This window comes from Emydura macquarii, unplaced genomic scaffold, assembly GCF_026122565.2.
Source record: "Emydura macquarii macquarii isolate MOO-44397 ecotype Brisbane River unplaced genomic scaffold, CSIRO-AGI_Emac_v2 contig_691, whole genome shotgun sequence".
NCBI lineage: Eukaryota > Metazoa > Chordata > Testudines > Chelidae > Emydura > Emydura macquarii.
Genome location: NW_027130828.1, coordinates 1,819,966 through 1,836,459, shown reverse-complemented (window position 1 = coordinate 1,836,459; position 16,494 = coordinate 1,819,966). Strand labels below are relative to the sequence as shown.

Genomic DNA, 16,494 nt, shown 5'->3' with positions numbered 1-16,494 from the left:
GCATGGTTTGCTATTTCCTTCTCCACTGTTTCTTGCTACATTTGTGCATATAAATAGTTAAAAGCAAATACCAAAGTGTACAATATTTGTGTCCCTTTGACTTTGTAGAGCACTGTAGTAATGGAAGACAAATGTAATGTGGTAAGAAAAGGCCTTTGCTGCCAATTAGCAAGGAGGATTAGAATGCTTCTTGTAAGGGAAATGCACTTCCACAGCTCCTCCAGGAGTTCTATTCACAGGTCTTCTGATGGAACAAGCTAAAAGTTTAGAAATTTGAGACCTTTAATGCAACGTATGAATAACAAAATATAGACTTATCTGCCTTAGTGTTTATTCCTAAACAATACATTAAGGCTCAGAGAGAAAAAAGTTTTTAATACAAAAAGAAAAAGGAGTTGTAACAGGTTAGGTTGTCTGTAGGTCAATCTCACTGCAAGGCAGTAGAACATGGAGCAAATATTTGGTCTAACCAGCAGAAATCAGTTTGTGCTGTGGATTTCTGTAGGAGGTTATTCTTCATTCTTACATGAAGAATCCTGCCAAGTGTGCTTAGCACAGCCGTATGCATCCACTTGATAAAAAATTCATAGTCACAGGTTCACAGAGCTCTATCTTTAACAATATACAGAAATTCATAAAAGACATTTCTGGTGAACCAAAAAGGCAGCTATCCTCATATATATATAAACTCTTCAGAGATGGGCAAGACTGGAATAGTTACAAATCCCAGGACAAATTATGTCTTCATTTTTATTTATACAAAGTTTACTAATGTTAAGACAAAAGACAAGGTAGTTATTTCTCAAACCTCAGCTGAAAGCTGTGAGAGCGTCAGACCAGATCCTCAGCTTCAGCAGGAGTTTCTCTGTTGATTCAGCCTCTCTCAATTCCTGGAGACCCCATATCCAAGGAGAGAGACTCACTGCCTTCCATTCCAGAAATGCTGCCATGGTTTTCAAAATACAACGTATACTGGAGGTAAATAACTTCCAACAAGATGTCTTCATGCAGTTGCCAAACGCGCTTGAAGAAAACCAGATTCGACTGTATAAATATTTCTTCAAGAATCAACTGCTGTGCAGTGACTACACCACTGTCCCCTGGACTTAAACCATGGACATAATTGGCTGTAGCTTAACTCTACCCCTCAAAAGAACTGCATCATATAAATCTTGAGAAAGATTACAAGTTTATTAATAGTAAAAATGTATACATTTCATGTTTAGAAATTTGATCATGTCACAAGCAATACCTGTGTGTGTGCGTGTGTGTGTAACAGATGTAGGTAATTTATTTTTATCAGGCTGTGAAATAATTTGCAACCACATCTTTCCTTGTGATTGTACATAATATAGTTCTTAAATGATGCCAGCCTACATCCTCCTCATTTCTAATCAAAGGAATTTTAAGTGTCACAGTCCTCCTTCCAGCTGATATGGCTCTTTGTTTTCGTCATAAGGGAGACTTCCCATAACCAAAGTGGGGTAATCTGTTCACCATGAGAAACTGTATATTAATGATTCTCTTCCTTGGCTACTCCTGGCTGTTGGCAGAAGAACTCTGTAGTTCTGGCTCCCACCTGTCTCAGGCTATTGGGAGCTTCTCCTTCTTCGAATTGTGCAGACAGTTTTTTGCTCTAGGCTACATGTTACTGCTGTCCTGATTTCTTCTCCTTCTGGAAGCTAAAGCTTGTTCTCCTGCTCAGTTTTCTTTGTTTCTGAGCAAAATAATCTGCTCTGGCTGTACTTGCTCGGGATTCTAGAATATAGTTGACCTGGAAAACACATAAACAAAGTTTAATTTCCATCACATTCTGGTGGAATGGCCTGAAAACACAAAACCCTTCACATCACTGAACAGTGGTTCACTTAACCCCGTCCCCAGGGTGATGCCAATGAAAAGAACAAGACAGGAACTGCGTAGAACATTCAAACCCCATAGGCAGGAGAGCTTTCTTCTCATTTCTGGCTTGCTGACCCTCCATTCTTTTCACCTTACAAAAATGGCCATGTAATGTTACTGCTTGCAGCCTTCCACCATCCCTGGAAAGGATGACTACATGAGATAAAATAAAAGTACACAGGCTCACAGCACTTGACCCCTGTTGTTCTGCCACTCATTAGCCAAATTGCCAGATGAATGCAGTAAGTCATGAAGACCCACAGTGCTGGTCTAATACATTAACAGGCTTCAATAAAAGGTTTTATCCGCTTTCATACAAAACATTCTCTCTTTATGATGTTTGCATACTCAGCTAATCTTATACTTGCCATGTATTCTGGCACATATTACTTGATGAAAGCATTTTTAAATGATATTTAACAAGCCTACTAGTCACTAAATTTATTATCTCCAGTGCTTTCTGATAATCACAGAGATAATTTTAATGGAAGGTTAATGCACGAATCAAAAGATAAAAATGCCCTTTGGTCTGCCATTAGCTGGTTAATACGCTGTGGCTTAAAACTTGCACAATTTTATGCACTGTAGAGTGTTTCACTTTCATTGCATATTACAGCTTAAGGCATAAAAAAATAGTGAGTTTTCATGGTCAATAAAGCCTTAGTCTTTGTCACTTGATCATGTTAAGAACCTAACATGAACATTTCTCTGCATCTTCTAACACTTGCAGAATGAGAAAGAAATAAAGGCTTAACCTGGTAACTTATTCATGAAACAGGAATATGTTCAGTATAAACGAGTTACAATATAAGTACAGAGAGGTAAGATAGCATTGTATTCAATAAGATCTGTGTCCTGAATATTCATTTTACTCATATCAAGTCTGTCCTTTTAGCCTTCCAAAAAGACTTTTGGATATATCAAGAGTTCTGAAGTGGAATGGTTTAATTTAAGACAAGTATCAATACAAATTCCATTGTAAAAGTTTATGAATTTAGTGCAAAAATAGTTAAACCCGTCTCTTAGGGTATTAGCTAAGATGTTCTATCACATGTCAAACGTTTAGCACTTCTATAACCTTTACACAGAAAATACCATTAAGCATAGGGAATGGCATATAAAACTTATCACTTCGAATTTTAAATTGCTATAAAAATAATAGATGGCAGAAAATTAAGTTGAATCTTCCAATAGTATTATGGTGGTTTGTTTCGGAAAGTAAATCAACCTGCGCTTGTAGCAAGCCATTATAAAAGCAAATTGTTATGATAAAATATACTTAAAACATAAAATATTGGGGTGGAAAAAATTGTTTTCTTTGTGTTGAGACATGCAGTTGAGAAAACATTTGTAAATCGAACAAGGAGAGAAGTTTGTCCTGCCAGAATTACAATCCTCTGCTTGATTCTGTTTTGAAATCATAAACCTGGAATCAATCTGTGACCATAACATTATTTTGATGCCACATACAGGCTTATAATTCTACTGACTCCTCATGAAATCTTTGAATAATATTAACCCTGGCTATTAAAAAAAGCCTGAAATGCAGTGGAGTTTTTGTTTAAATATTTTCCTACTCTGTTCCTTTTGTTAACTCCACTGAGAAGCTGCAGGAAGCTATTTGAAAGTAATTATTAAATAACTTCACCGTTCCCAGTGATGCTTGGTTTCCCTGTGCTCACCCGGTGTGCGTAAGTACCCGGCAGTTCAAAGAGCGCTATTGTCAAGCACTCTGCCAGCCTTGTATTAAACTAATCTGCTACTGCAGTGAAGTTGATTCAATTGCTCAGTGATTTATTTGCAGGTTTCATTTAAAGTTTCTCTCTGTTGGATAAACTGCTCGCTGTGTGGGCCTCAGTTACATCACCTGTAAAATGGAGACAATAATGAACTATTTAGCAACTTCACTGCAGGGCAGGGAAGTTAACTCAGTGGTCACAAAGTGCTGGTGGAAGTTTTCATTTCAGACCCCAGTTCAGTAGCTGAAGCTCCTGAATAGTTCTATTCTACTCTGCGCGTGCGCTCAAGTTGAGAGCTTCCTTACAACCCTCTAACCATCAGCATGGATTATGCTACTCTCTGGTCACCCATCCACTCGGAGAGCACTTCTCACGGGAACACAAACTGTGGCCCTAACAACAATTATAGGGACAGATCCTCAGCCTTGCTATGTCTGGTTTGTGCTGTTCTAGGGTCCAGAGCCGCCAGAAATCTGGTGGAGGCGGTCTTCTGAGAATTCTCCCTGCACAGGGTGATCCTCAGATGACATCAAGCCACTGGAATAGCTCCTATTCTGCCCCCAGCATTCCGAGAAGGAAAGGAGTCTGACCCAGGAATCTACATGCACTGGGGATCCCCAGCGGCCATAACTGTCTCTTGGCCAGCCAGGCATACTTTTGACCTGGGACCAACTTGCCTCCTGGCTAGCCCCAGTGTGGGGGAGCATAAGGTCATTTAAAACCATCTTTGTCTTCCTCACCACACTTGCACTGAGCTGACCTTGGCCAGACAGGAATATCTGCCCCAAAGGAAGGGAATATTGCAAGGGCCCGTAATATTTTTTTGAATTAGTCATTGGACACAGGGCAACATCCTCCATGGCTTGGATTTCAAACTGGCTAGCATGGGAAACAAATTCCTAGTGAATTACTGAAGACAGGTTATACTGCAACCAACATTAACATATTTTCTAATGATTCTGAGGAGGCTGTGGGAAGCAAATAGTAAAAGTTTACCAGTCACACTGTATGTCCTGGTTAGTAAAATCCATAGAGGACAGAAAAACTTCAAAAGGATTTAAACACAGGGCACATGCATCTGGGACCTGGCTGGTTTCTTGTACCTTACAAATCTAAAGGAAAACTACTTGACAAAGTAAAAATTTGGTAGGTTCCAATTCCACAGAGAACTGACATCTTTGCTTATAGCAAAATATATTGTATACACACTTGTAGCCTCCTGTTGGATTGTCTGAAAAATGGATCCAATCCAAGTCCAGCAAATTGAGTAGTAACCAAATAAAAGCCACTCAGCACTGCTTATGCTTTGCATTATCTACGAGGCATTGAGAATCTTCTGAATATTTTCTGTCTTCTAATGAACAATAAAATACGTAGAAATCTGGATTATATTAAATTTTAATACCCACCTTCAGGACAATTTCATTGATGGTAGCAGCATCTGATTCAAAGTAGAGGTGTTTATAGTCGTGATTGCTTAGATATGTAAGTTTAAATATTGCATGACCTGAAAAAAAAAAAATACCGTGTTCACAATACTCCTCTAAAGTTTCACCAAAGCTCATGTGCTCGACAGAAGAAAAACACAGATGGTGATCTTAGCATACCATCCGCACAACAGAAGGAAGCAATGAAATGCTGACAGGCTTCTCATGTCATTTCAATTTAAGGCAAGTGGTGGCTTACAGGAGCAGCTGAACTCTCTTCAATAAAGTTCATTTCCCCACTGTAGGAAATGCAAAAATCTATCAAATGGCTAGTTAGGCCCCATTCAGTCCAAGACTGTATTTCAGTTAAACTACCACATTAGAACTACTTTATGAAACTATCCACTGGATAATCATCACATGGAGGGGATAAGTGTTATATTTAAGATTAAAGGCCAATTAACTTCAGAATTATCACTGTAAAAATAAAATAACCAGCTGCATAAGGCAAAATAAAACAGTACTGTAACTTCAAAGGGAAAATTTCTGTAGCAGTGATATTGCAAAACAGATCTTTCAGATTACAAACCCTGCTCTTTATTCTAGGATATCTGAAATCAAAACTTAGTCGTGGTTCTTATTCATGTACCATCTGAGTGACAGGCCTGTCCCCTTCTGAACCAATGAAAATAGTTTTAGTGATTAAATTGGCAACATTCTGGTGGCAGACAGGCAAATCTCTGTGGCTGGCCTAGTGGCAATGGCATGGAAACCAGTGACCTTTAAATTAATGTGAACAGGACAGAAGTCCTAATTTTAACAAAAATCCATGAGAGAACTCACAGGAGGGCAAAATGTCCTTTACCATATGAACATAAATGGTTTCAAAATTAAAACTCAATACATTCTGTATGTAAGCTTTTTCATCAGTTTTCATTTAATGTATTCAGTTCAAAGGTCAACGTTACTAATCTATAAAGTAACAGCCACATTACTGTAAATTCACCTCTTTCCTGGAGGAAGTCTTATTTGCAATCTTATTTACATTATCTAATTCTTCAGATCTTCAAAAATAAATTGATACATGCTAGGAAACTGTGGCCAACAAATTTGAGACCTCGGTATTTTATCATGGCATGTTAATTAAGCACCATTATGATGCACTAATCATGAATATAAATTACTGAAAAATTGGCTAATAATTAAAAATAACTTTAAATCATTTGACAAATGAAGCTTTGGTGGTATTAAAAATGCTGGAATTCTCAGCTACAGGCTAATCAGTATGTTAATGTATTCATAGCTGGCTACTGCTAAGGACTGAGTTCAGCATCTTTTAACATTCTCAGTGCAGCTACACACACGCTATTCCTGGAGACAGGATATAACTTTGTAAATTATCAACTTTCACAGCTTTTTATTGGACAAGGTGATGTTACACACTGGAATTTTCTGAATATAGTTACACAAATTGATGTCAGGAAATATAAAATATGGCAGAAACTATAAGCCAAGAATCCAAAGGGCTCTGTTCACTGGTGGTAACTGGCTATTCTTCATAGCCCCTGAGAATGCACATACCCCGAAACTGGTCCCACCTGGAACTTCTCATTCTAGGTTTGTGTCTCTCCTGTCCAAATGGTACATTCTCCCTGCTAGTGGGCTGTGACCATGTAGCTAGACTATTTTGGGGTGTTCAAAGCATCTTCAAGCAGTTCTCAAACACAAAACACAAATGACTGCTTGATTCCATTTTGCAGTTGTAGAAGCAGCATGGCCCAGAGGATAGGATGATGGACCAGGGGACCTGGGCTCTATTGGCAGATCTGCCGCTGACTGGCTGTGTGACCAGGGAAGATCACTTCACCTTTCTGGCCTCTCTTTTCCCCTCCACCCTTTGTCTATGTTGTCTATTTAAACTGGAAAGCTTTTTGGGCAGGGACTGGCTTATACTCTGTGTCTGTACGTGCCCAGCTCAGCGTGGCTCCTATCAGGTTGGGACTTCCAGGCACCACTGTAATAGCAATACTACTGCTAACAGTCAGTAGTTGCAAAGTATCAGAAAAAACGGTTACTAACCTTCTGTAACTGTTCTTCTTCCAGATGTGCTGCTCACATCCAATCCAAGTAGGTGTGTGCGCGCCACATGCACAGTCGCCAGAAGGTTTTTCCCCTAGTGGTATCCATAGGGTCGGCTCTGGTGCTCCCTGGAGTTGCACCCCCATGGCGCTGTATATAGGGCCCTGCTGACCCCTGCCTCTTTAGGTCCTTCCTGCCGGCTGACTCCGACAAAGGGGTAGGCGGTGGGTCTTGGAATGGACATGAGCAAGACATCTCAAAGAACAACGGTTATAGAAGGTGAGTGACCATTTTTTCTTCAAGTGCTTGCTCATGTCGATTCCAAGTAGGTGACTCCCCAGGATAGCAAGAGGAGCAAGCATGTTGTTAGGGACTAAAGTAGCAGTTCTAGCAGCAGTTCTTGACAGCACAAGGTTAAGGTCCCATTGGGGAATTGGCTGATACATATGAGGGTATAGCCTGTCTAGGCTGACCACGGGGTTAGCGAAGACCAAACAGCCTGCAACCCATGGGTGAAAAGCCCAGATGGCAGCTGGGTGGACCTTAGCTGACGACACCAACAGACACCGTTGCTTCAGCTGTAACAAATAGTCCAAGATAGAGAGTACTGAAGACAGCATAGGTGGGATGCCCTTCTGAGACGCCTAAATTGAAAATCTCTTCCACTGAGCTAGAGTGGCCCCTAGGGAAGGTTTTCCGTTGCCAAGGAGGACATCCCTAATAGGTTCTGAGCGAGCTAGTTCCAGAGGGTTCAGCCATGGAGCTTCCACGCCATGAGGTGAAGAAGGTTGAGGTGCCAAAGGCTGCCATCGTCCTGGCACTAAAACAACTATTCACAGGTACGTATGGGAAGAGCTTGCTGAGCAAGAGAAGAGCGATGTTCCCGTAAGAAGGAACTGAAGAGGTGGGGGTCGGCAGAGCCCTATACACAGCGCCATGAGGGCATGACTCCAGAGGGCACCAAAGCTGACCCTCTGGATACCACTAAGGGAAAAACCTTCCAGCCACTGTGCATGTGGTGTGCACACACCTGCTTGGAACTGACATGAGCAAGCACTCAGAGAACCTGTATTAACTCTTCCCCTGTTCAATCAGGGCATCACACAGTCCCAGAGCACAGACTGCTTAAACGTTACTTCCTCCAAGCTCCCAGGGTCATGGCAGGCTCTGAGTACAGTGCAACTGGAGCGGTTCTGCTGTGCAGAAAGCAGCAGGACACCACAGGGAACCACAGCAGCAGGCCCTCCTGGGGGGAATTCGGGAGGCTGGGGATGGAACAATGGTGTGGCCAGTGGATCAAGAACATGCAACTCCTGGCCTAACGCGAGCTGCACAGCAGGCTGCACGGAGGACCATGGGAGGGAGCGTGGGTGAGTTTACCCTGTCTCCAGCTCAAATGACCAAAACTCCTTCCACCATTTAAGGGCTTTTCCTCCTGTTTTCCTTCCAAAACACGTGACCATCAGTGCAAGCTGCAAACATAGCGTCTCTCTTCTCTCTCTCTTGCACGCACACCTATCTCTTCAATGAGGAGCAACAGCATTAAATCACTACTTCTACTTTGTAATGTAGAGGCAAAAACTACACATTATATAAAGAATTAAAAGAATCACTAGCAATGTGTTTTTCTCAAGCCCTACAGTCTATTAACAAGAGTAGATGATAAGCAATAATACCAAACAACAAAATAAAGTAATAAGAAAGAATAATTGAGATTATAGGATTGCTTGAAATATGAAAAACAGGCCAGAGTCATAGGGAAACCTTCCCCAGTACCCTCACTTCTTTTTTAAACCTGAAATTTATTCCTTCTTTTCAGCTACAGTATTAATACAGCTGACAGGAGCAGAACATAGAACTTTATTTCAAGCACTTACTTTTTTATTTTAAAGAATCAGCCTTTTCCATGACAATTACAGAGCAATACATGTCAATAACAGTAGCATTGTGCTGCGTAACAGGAGGCAGAGTTCAATCCATCACCACAGAGATGTCTGGCTGCCCCCAAGCTCTCCTGGAGGAGCACAAGGAGGAGAGGCCTCGTTTTTATGCCCAGTGTCACCTTGTTTCTCCACTCACAGCACTGAGTCATATTTTTAAAAGAGGCATTTTAGATAACATGGAAACAAACAAGTAATTGGTTACCCTGAGAATGAAGAGTTTATGTTGTGGTGTGAAGGTCTCTTGAAAACACCATAAAAAGAACTGGGTTTCTCCATGAAATAGAGAAAATTAATAAGACAGCCCAGCACAAAATGCTATGGACTGCACAGAAAAGAAACCAGAACCATATGGTGGACAGAGCAACCTAACCGTACTACAGCTTGTTCCATGAGGCCCATTCCCCTAGAGCAGCCGACTGGAGCATTCACAGGTGCTGCACGTTATCTTCATGCTCCATCAGTCAGGATGGCAGCCCTGCTTCCCAGCTTCAGAACGTCTGTGCCAATTGAGACATCACAAATTTCAGAACGTGAAACAAAATGGACCCATGCCCATAAAAGAAACCCCAGCGATTTGGGGCTACATATGGTGAATAAAATGGCAACACTAAAGTTACCTCCACATTTTAGAATAAATATTTAATAGCTGGTTGGTAGGAAAGTATTTGTATAATCAGCAATATAGGCGATGCCAAGGATTTATACTCTCTGACAGGTGATTTAGAGAACAATAGCCCCAAAAAACATTTCTTTAGAAAGTCGCGTTACAATATTATGTTTATGTGCTTCCATGTCCACATTGTACTGTTCACTATGTGAAATATTAGTTCATTGAAACAATCAACTGGCACTTTGTTTTGCTACTATTCTGGCCAGATGGAATTTATGAATTGTGAGGGATGGATTGATTTCCATTTCCAAGAGTACTTAAATATGTGATATGCAGTTCTAAACCTTCTTCATGTCACCCTTGATAATTCAGAGATCAATAAAAATTTCAATATTTTTATATTTCTATATAAAGAATATCTGAAGACAAATGAGCACTCTTGTACTCATCTGTAGAATTCAGATAGCATGGCCTCCTATGAACAGTTTGGTTATATTCAATTCTTTTAAATAACCCTTGCCTGCCTTTTAATGTCTATGTTTGAAATGAATAAGTTCTACTCCAGCCAAACATCTCTGCATTTCCATTCCCTCCTTTATGCTGAGATCACAGAGAAATGAATTAAATGATAAGCACTAAAGAGACGGGGCTTGAGCTGCAGCATTCAGGTCTGGATGTCAAACCCCTCAAAACTGGGAGATGTTCAGCGCTTGGTCTGACCCACTGTAACAACAGGAGTCAGTTCTCTTGCTGCCATGTTTTCACGGTACCCCCTGCTGTTGGATAAGGAAAATATACTTGACTCATACAAATGGCTATTTACACATGTTCTCTTTAAAGAACATTCTATTATTTCATCCTGTTTACATGCTAGAGCGGAGATGCTGTCAAATTTCACTTCCTGGAATGCTTGTGTGCAGTGCTATGACATTCTGAAGAATTTCAGTTTTTACAGTAATTGGGAAATTTTTCCTAAAATTTCTGCAAAATACAAGTAAATCTTTGAAAAATAGATAAAAGCTTTGAAAAATACATCTTGCTTCCATTCTCATAAGAGAGAGAAGCTTTTCAATTAGATAGAAAAAGACATTAAAGCCCTTTTATGAGGAATTTTTCACCAGTTCTGCCCATAGTGGAAACGTTTTTCCCCAGAGCTCAGATGTTACCAACAACTGCCAATTTTACTCTTTTTAAAAATTATGCACCATCTGAGCGGCAAAAATTCTTCACCAATTAGATGAAGAACAACAAGAATATTCATGAATTGGAGGAAACAGAAAACAAACCTAAGAAAATGAAAATGTATGTTAAATTTTCATTATACCTCGATGAGTGCTTTTGTCATTGCAGGGAAAGAAGGCAGGAATCAACAATTAAAAAGTTATTAGTGGAATAAAAGAGCTGAAGAAAAAAATACTTATGGCTTCATTTGACGTTATCAAAGTTTTTCACTATTTCAAAAGTTAATAATATAACTGGACCAAAGCCTCCATTCTCTTTGCTCAAAACAAACTTAGAAGGGACCATAAAGAGTTAAATATAAACTAGTCAATATGTCTGTAGTGTGTGTGCGTATACACATGCGTGCATGTATTTAAAACATTTCAAGTGGAGTAATACGACATGAGCGATCTTCCCCAATAATCTTCATATTTAATCCAAAGTCTTTGGGGCAGGAGCTATTTTTCTGTGATATCCATGTATAACGCCTAGTGCAAATGGTGCTTTGATCCCTGAAAAGGCTCTGGGAGCGACTAAATGCAAATATTGTAGTATTATGTAACGATATAATCTGGACAGCTCTTATGTTTATTTAACTGGATGTATTCACCCTGGAGATGTGCATTTTTTAGAAAGAGATTCGTATTTCAGAAGCAATGAAAACAACAGAAATTACAGGTGAAATCTTGGCCCCACTGGAGTCAATGGTAAAACTTCCATTCATTTCAGTGAGCCGACATTTCACCCAACATACCTGTTGTAAAGTACACTTCATGACAAGGAATGACCTCGGTGAGAATGACTGACCTGAATATAATATGATGCCCATTAACAAAGTTTAAAATGGGCAGCTGTGCATTTTCTGGTTTATTCAGTTCTTTTGGAGACTAGCATATTCTGAGTACGCTTTCTCCATAGCTCAGGCCCTTTCCATCCCATTACTCCCTGTTTAATGAAACATTATGATAGTGGAAGCCTCCTTTCCAGGATCCTTGAAAGTAGAGCTGCAATTAAGCGCATGCTGCATGTGACCATCAAGTCACATTACGCTAGCTATTTACACCGCTGGCATTGCTTCAGTTTTTATCCTTTCAGAAAGTATATCAAAGGCAGAAATCGAATAAAGGTTTTTGCACGAACTATGAAAACTGAGGTGGAACCCAGGCTTGCCCAAAACCTCTTCACCAGCAACCTTGTTTTGGAAAGAGATGATAAATAAATCAAAATGCACTAAGCAGTGCTTCCACATGGCAATCGCCTCCTTCATTGCGTCTGCACCTCATCAATCACACTATTGTCTGCTTGAAAGGCGAGCCTTGTAAATGTCATATCCACTCAAGCCCAAGGAGAAGCGAATCAAAATGCAGCAAGGAGTTTTAATTGGATAGTGTAATTAAACTAAAAAACCCCAGCAGACTAGCTTTGACAGGGTAGATGAAGACCCCTTTTAATAGGGCTACGAAACATATTTGTTAAAAGGATGAGGCAATGCACGCTCCTGATTGGGCTCCAGAGTACTTTTACGAGAAGGCTATTCAATAACGGATATATTTAATGAGTTAAAGCGAAGCTCTATTTTGCACTCAGGCAGGAGTTTATCTTACCTTACGCTAATACATCACAGGACTGAATTTATTAAAAAAGACTCACCCTTAAATTAACAATCCACAGCTAAAACATTATAACTGTGTATATAGAACCTGAAATACATCACACATCAAGGGCCGCTCACCACAAACAGTCTCTATTATTTGCTACAGTAAATTGTTCACCATGCCAGCCATTAATTCAGAGGCACGAACAAAATCCTATTACTTGCCTTGCAACCAACCATTTTCTCTGGTGGATCAAGCCTTACACAATTAATGCCACCCCTACATGGAGTGACCTGCAGGTGGTACAAGAAAAGCGGTATCAGCGGCTGACCTACGCATGCTACATATGGAGCGCAGTTGGTCAGTAAATCAGCACAGCTCTGATTTTTAGCCAGGTCCCAGTCTGGCCTCCAATGATTTGAGCACAATTCTGAGCCCACAGTGTCATGCAGGCACAATTACAACTACAACATCACATGTGTAATTATTCACACCTCCACTTGCACCCATTTCAACCTCTAGCCATCTCTTTTACGGGTGCAAACCACTGTGTCCATGCTTAATTACAATTGTTATTATTTCTTACAGTTACAGTCTTTTCAAGACTTATTTTTGTCAAACTTTCTTTCAGCTAAACCTACCTCTTGGTCATCGGCTCAAGAAGCTATTGCCTTGGTTCGTGTATTGTGATGTCGTGTTATCCCTGGTAAGGATCATAACTCTGGTAACCTGTACAAAAGCGATATTGTGTGTAATTACCCTAGTTCCACTGAAGGGATCCAGGGCACAATGTGCTATATTACATTAACTTGGTGAGAAGGTGCTGGGTACAGATCTGAGCACAGGATGTTCATGGCAAAAATGCACTGGCTAAAAGAAATCTTTTAAACATTATATTCCATTTAAACAAAAGTGAGAAGCTGTGTGTTCAGAACTCTGTGTTCTAAAAGAACTGACTGTGTGTTGTTATACATACTTAAACAGCACATTATATATGCTTTGTATTAAGATTTTTAGCTGGTCTTCTAATATACTCCTTTCATAATCCAGTAATTAAATCATTAATTTAATACCATGCGATGTATATAATCTGGAGGAACCCGATACTGAATTAAAACATCAAATACATTTAGCTTTTAAATGAAAACTACATAAAAGCATTTTAGCCATCAATTTGGCTATCACTTACAGCCAGTATGAATTCTGCTGGAAAAGCTATTTTCGTGCAGATGTGGAATTCAATGGGAAAGACTGACTTGTGTAGCAACATCAATCAAAATGTCGGCTCTGTTGGCAGCTATCCACAGTAAGGCAGGTTCAAAGGTCACAGGATAAAGAAAAAGCCAAGCTCTGGTTCAGCTCTAATATCTCCTCGCTAGAAGTCTTGCAAAGGTACCTACCCCCTTCTGTATCAGGCTGCTTTCATTAATCTTCTTGCCATCTTCTTTAACTAGTCATGCAGAACCGCTCGATAGCAAGACATAGAACGGGGAGGCCTTTTGTCTATTACCGGGTTAACATTCTGTAAAGCCCCAGTGCAACAATGGAATAAGAATTTAAAGGATATCTTAAACTGCAGCATGCAATGCAGGCAATTAAATTACAACTTGAAATTACCAATATATTTGTGACCTATAGAGCAAAATGCCTTTGTTTAACCTACCTTAGTATTAAGGCTAGTTGATCTAACAACAGCAATCCTTTTAGTTTAATAAAAAGATATGGATGATAAAGCATCATTCAGTAGTTTGAATTTAATTAGCAAATAAAACAGACTTCTGCAGATCTTGGCAAGTATTTAGGAATGGAAAAAAGATTCAATCAATTTGGAGACCACAATTTCACCAGACTTATTTATCCTCAATTCTACCAAAAGGCCTATCTTGAAACTACTAATCCCCTCAAAACTTCAGTGCTTGATCTCTGTTCTCTTTCTGCAGATGTGGTAACCTGGTAACCCTAAACCTTAAGAGGGACAGAAACGGCATGCATCGATTGCAGCCCACACGTTGCTTACAGTACACTTTTTAAAAATAGACAATGGTCTGTGGCACTGAAGTTTTTACCTTGATCAAATAATGTAAGACAATAACACAATCAGATTTCCTTTAAATTACACTATTGCAAGGGGATATAATTGTATTAAATCTATTACGTTGCTTCCTTAAGACTTTATCTTATGTACACTTAATTGAGATACAGAGCTCTTCTCAGCTATAAAAATGATAGCTACTTTATTAAGTTTTAAATCTTATTTCTTAATGATAGGATGCTTCCTTTCAAGATTCAAAACCGGCAGAATCTTTTGTGATAATCAGACTGAATCTGATTTAAACAAGCACTTTATATATACAGTGTTTGCAGATTCTAATGGTGCTAGGTTTAATTAGTAAGGCCATTACCTCTTCTCCCTGTCTGAATTCATAATTTGGAAATAAGACACTAACCCTGGCCTGGTACAAGGGCACACACAACTTCCCAGATATGCCAGCTACATCACCAGCACTAGCAACAAACTAGCTAGTGAAGCTGTTTCGAAGCAGTTGTATGCATTTGCATATTGACGTTAGTTAGTTAGTTGCAGCCTTAAGTTTTGCGAACTTGTCATAAAAAGAAGTTTCAACTCCTCACTGCAACTCTCAAAATTCATCTGTAAGTATTCAAAACCTTGATCTCTAAAGTTGTAAAGTTGCACTACTACTCACAGGGGCATGGCTATAAATCTTCACTGCATGAACTTGCCTTACCGTGAGACGTTTGGGTTTAAAGGAAAGGAAGCTTTACTAACCCCCCATACCCAACACCACTTTTAAAACATCTTTTCAAATAATTATTCCTGCAAACTCTATGGTCTCCATACTCTGCAAGACACAGTAACCAGTCAAATGCTTAGCCATGTTAGTTATCCACATACTTTTGAGCAATTTTGGCATACATTTTCAGTCACACTGATCACAATGACCAAACTGCTTTGATAGTAGCACTCTGCATAAACATGAAAACTAGCCATAGTTGGAAGTTTTTGAAAACCATCTCTTTCTGTTTAGAGATATGACAAGTCAGTTTAGCAGAGCACTGAACAACTTTATTATAACCCAACTCTAAAGTCTACAGAAAACAGTCAGTTTAATAAAATGTTCAGTATGTTTTCACACAGTGAAATTGTATAGGCACTGTATAACCACTGTTATATGTTGCAGTGTGCTTCTGAAAGACTAGATGGAGCACGCTTGTGTTACAAGAGATAAAAACATGGAAACAAAATATATTGCAGAACTCAAAAATCTTATCTTTTCTCAGCCTCCCTTTCTTTGCAATAATTCATTCAAGGAAGTCCCAAGAATAATTTTTGATGTAAACTCTGCTACAAACATATATCACTATGTTGATAAAAATCACAGACAAAACTTGGGAAATATAGTGAGTTTCACGCCTTTGCCCTGCTGAAATAACTGTGTGTCTTTTAAAATTCAATAGACACTGAGCTGCCACTCAGAGTGCCCCAGAATGTATCATTCTGGGATGTCACACCACAAGTCTCTTGTATTGCCCTAAAATAATGCAGTCTGGGGCATCTTTACTGGACCTGGTAGCAGCGCAGATTTCAGGAAGAAAAATGATGTCAACCTTTCAAAGTATATAAAATCTATTTTAATATGGAAATTGTAGGGATTGTGATGCGAAAGAAAGGGAACAAAATCCCCAGTATTGCAAAGGTTGCCTTATACCCCATGTGCAGCCGCTAGGAAGCCTTGGCCTTCCTCACTTTAATGCCTGTTACTCCAAGCCACCATCTTGCTGGCTCCTTACTTCTCTGGAGGCGGTTGCCGTTTGTGGTGGTTGGGCACAAGTGTCCTTTCCAGCAGCAGCATGTGCTACCTCTACAACGCTGAGAGTCCAAAGAGATTCTCCCCAACATTTCAACTGTACACCAAATGAGATCTCTTGGATGCAAAATGGGTTCAGGGATCTATAATG

The 16,494-nt window shown here is 39.7% G+C and overlaps 1 protein-coding gene across 4 annotated transcripts in view; it reads right to left on the bottom strand.

Annotated features, from left to right (window-relative positions):
* Positions 1–295: 295 nt before the first annotated feature.
* MAPKAP1 (MAPK associated protein 1) overlaps positions 296–16,494 on the bottom strand; it is a 139,551-nt gene continuing 123,352 nt past the window's right edge. For 3 of the 4 annotated variants that reach the window (XM_067541676.1, XM_067541679.1, XM_067541677.1), the window contains 2 exons: positions 5,051–5,148; positions 296–1,774 (listed from right to left, as the gene is read on the bottom strand). In XM_067541676.1, coding sequence (XP_067397777.1) covers positions 1,649–1,774; positions 5,051–5,148 — 224 coding nt within the window. In that variant the 3' untranslated portion in view covers positions 296–1,648. Of the gene's footprint in view, positions 1,775–3,615; positions 3,770–5,050; positions 5,149–16,494 lie in introns of those variants that run through there. The other variant, XM_067541678.1, reaches the window with a different exon arrangement.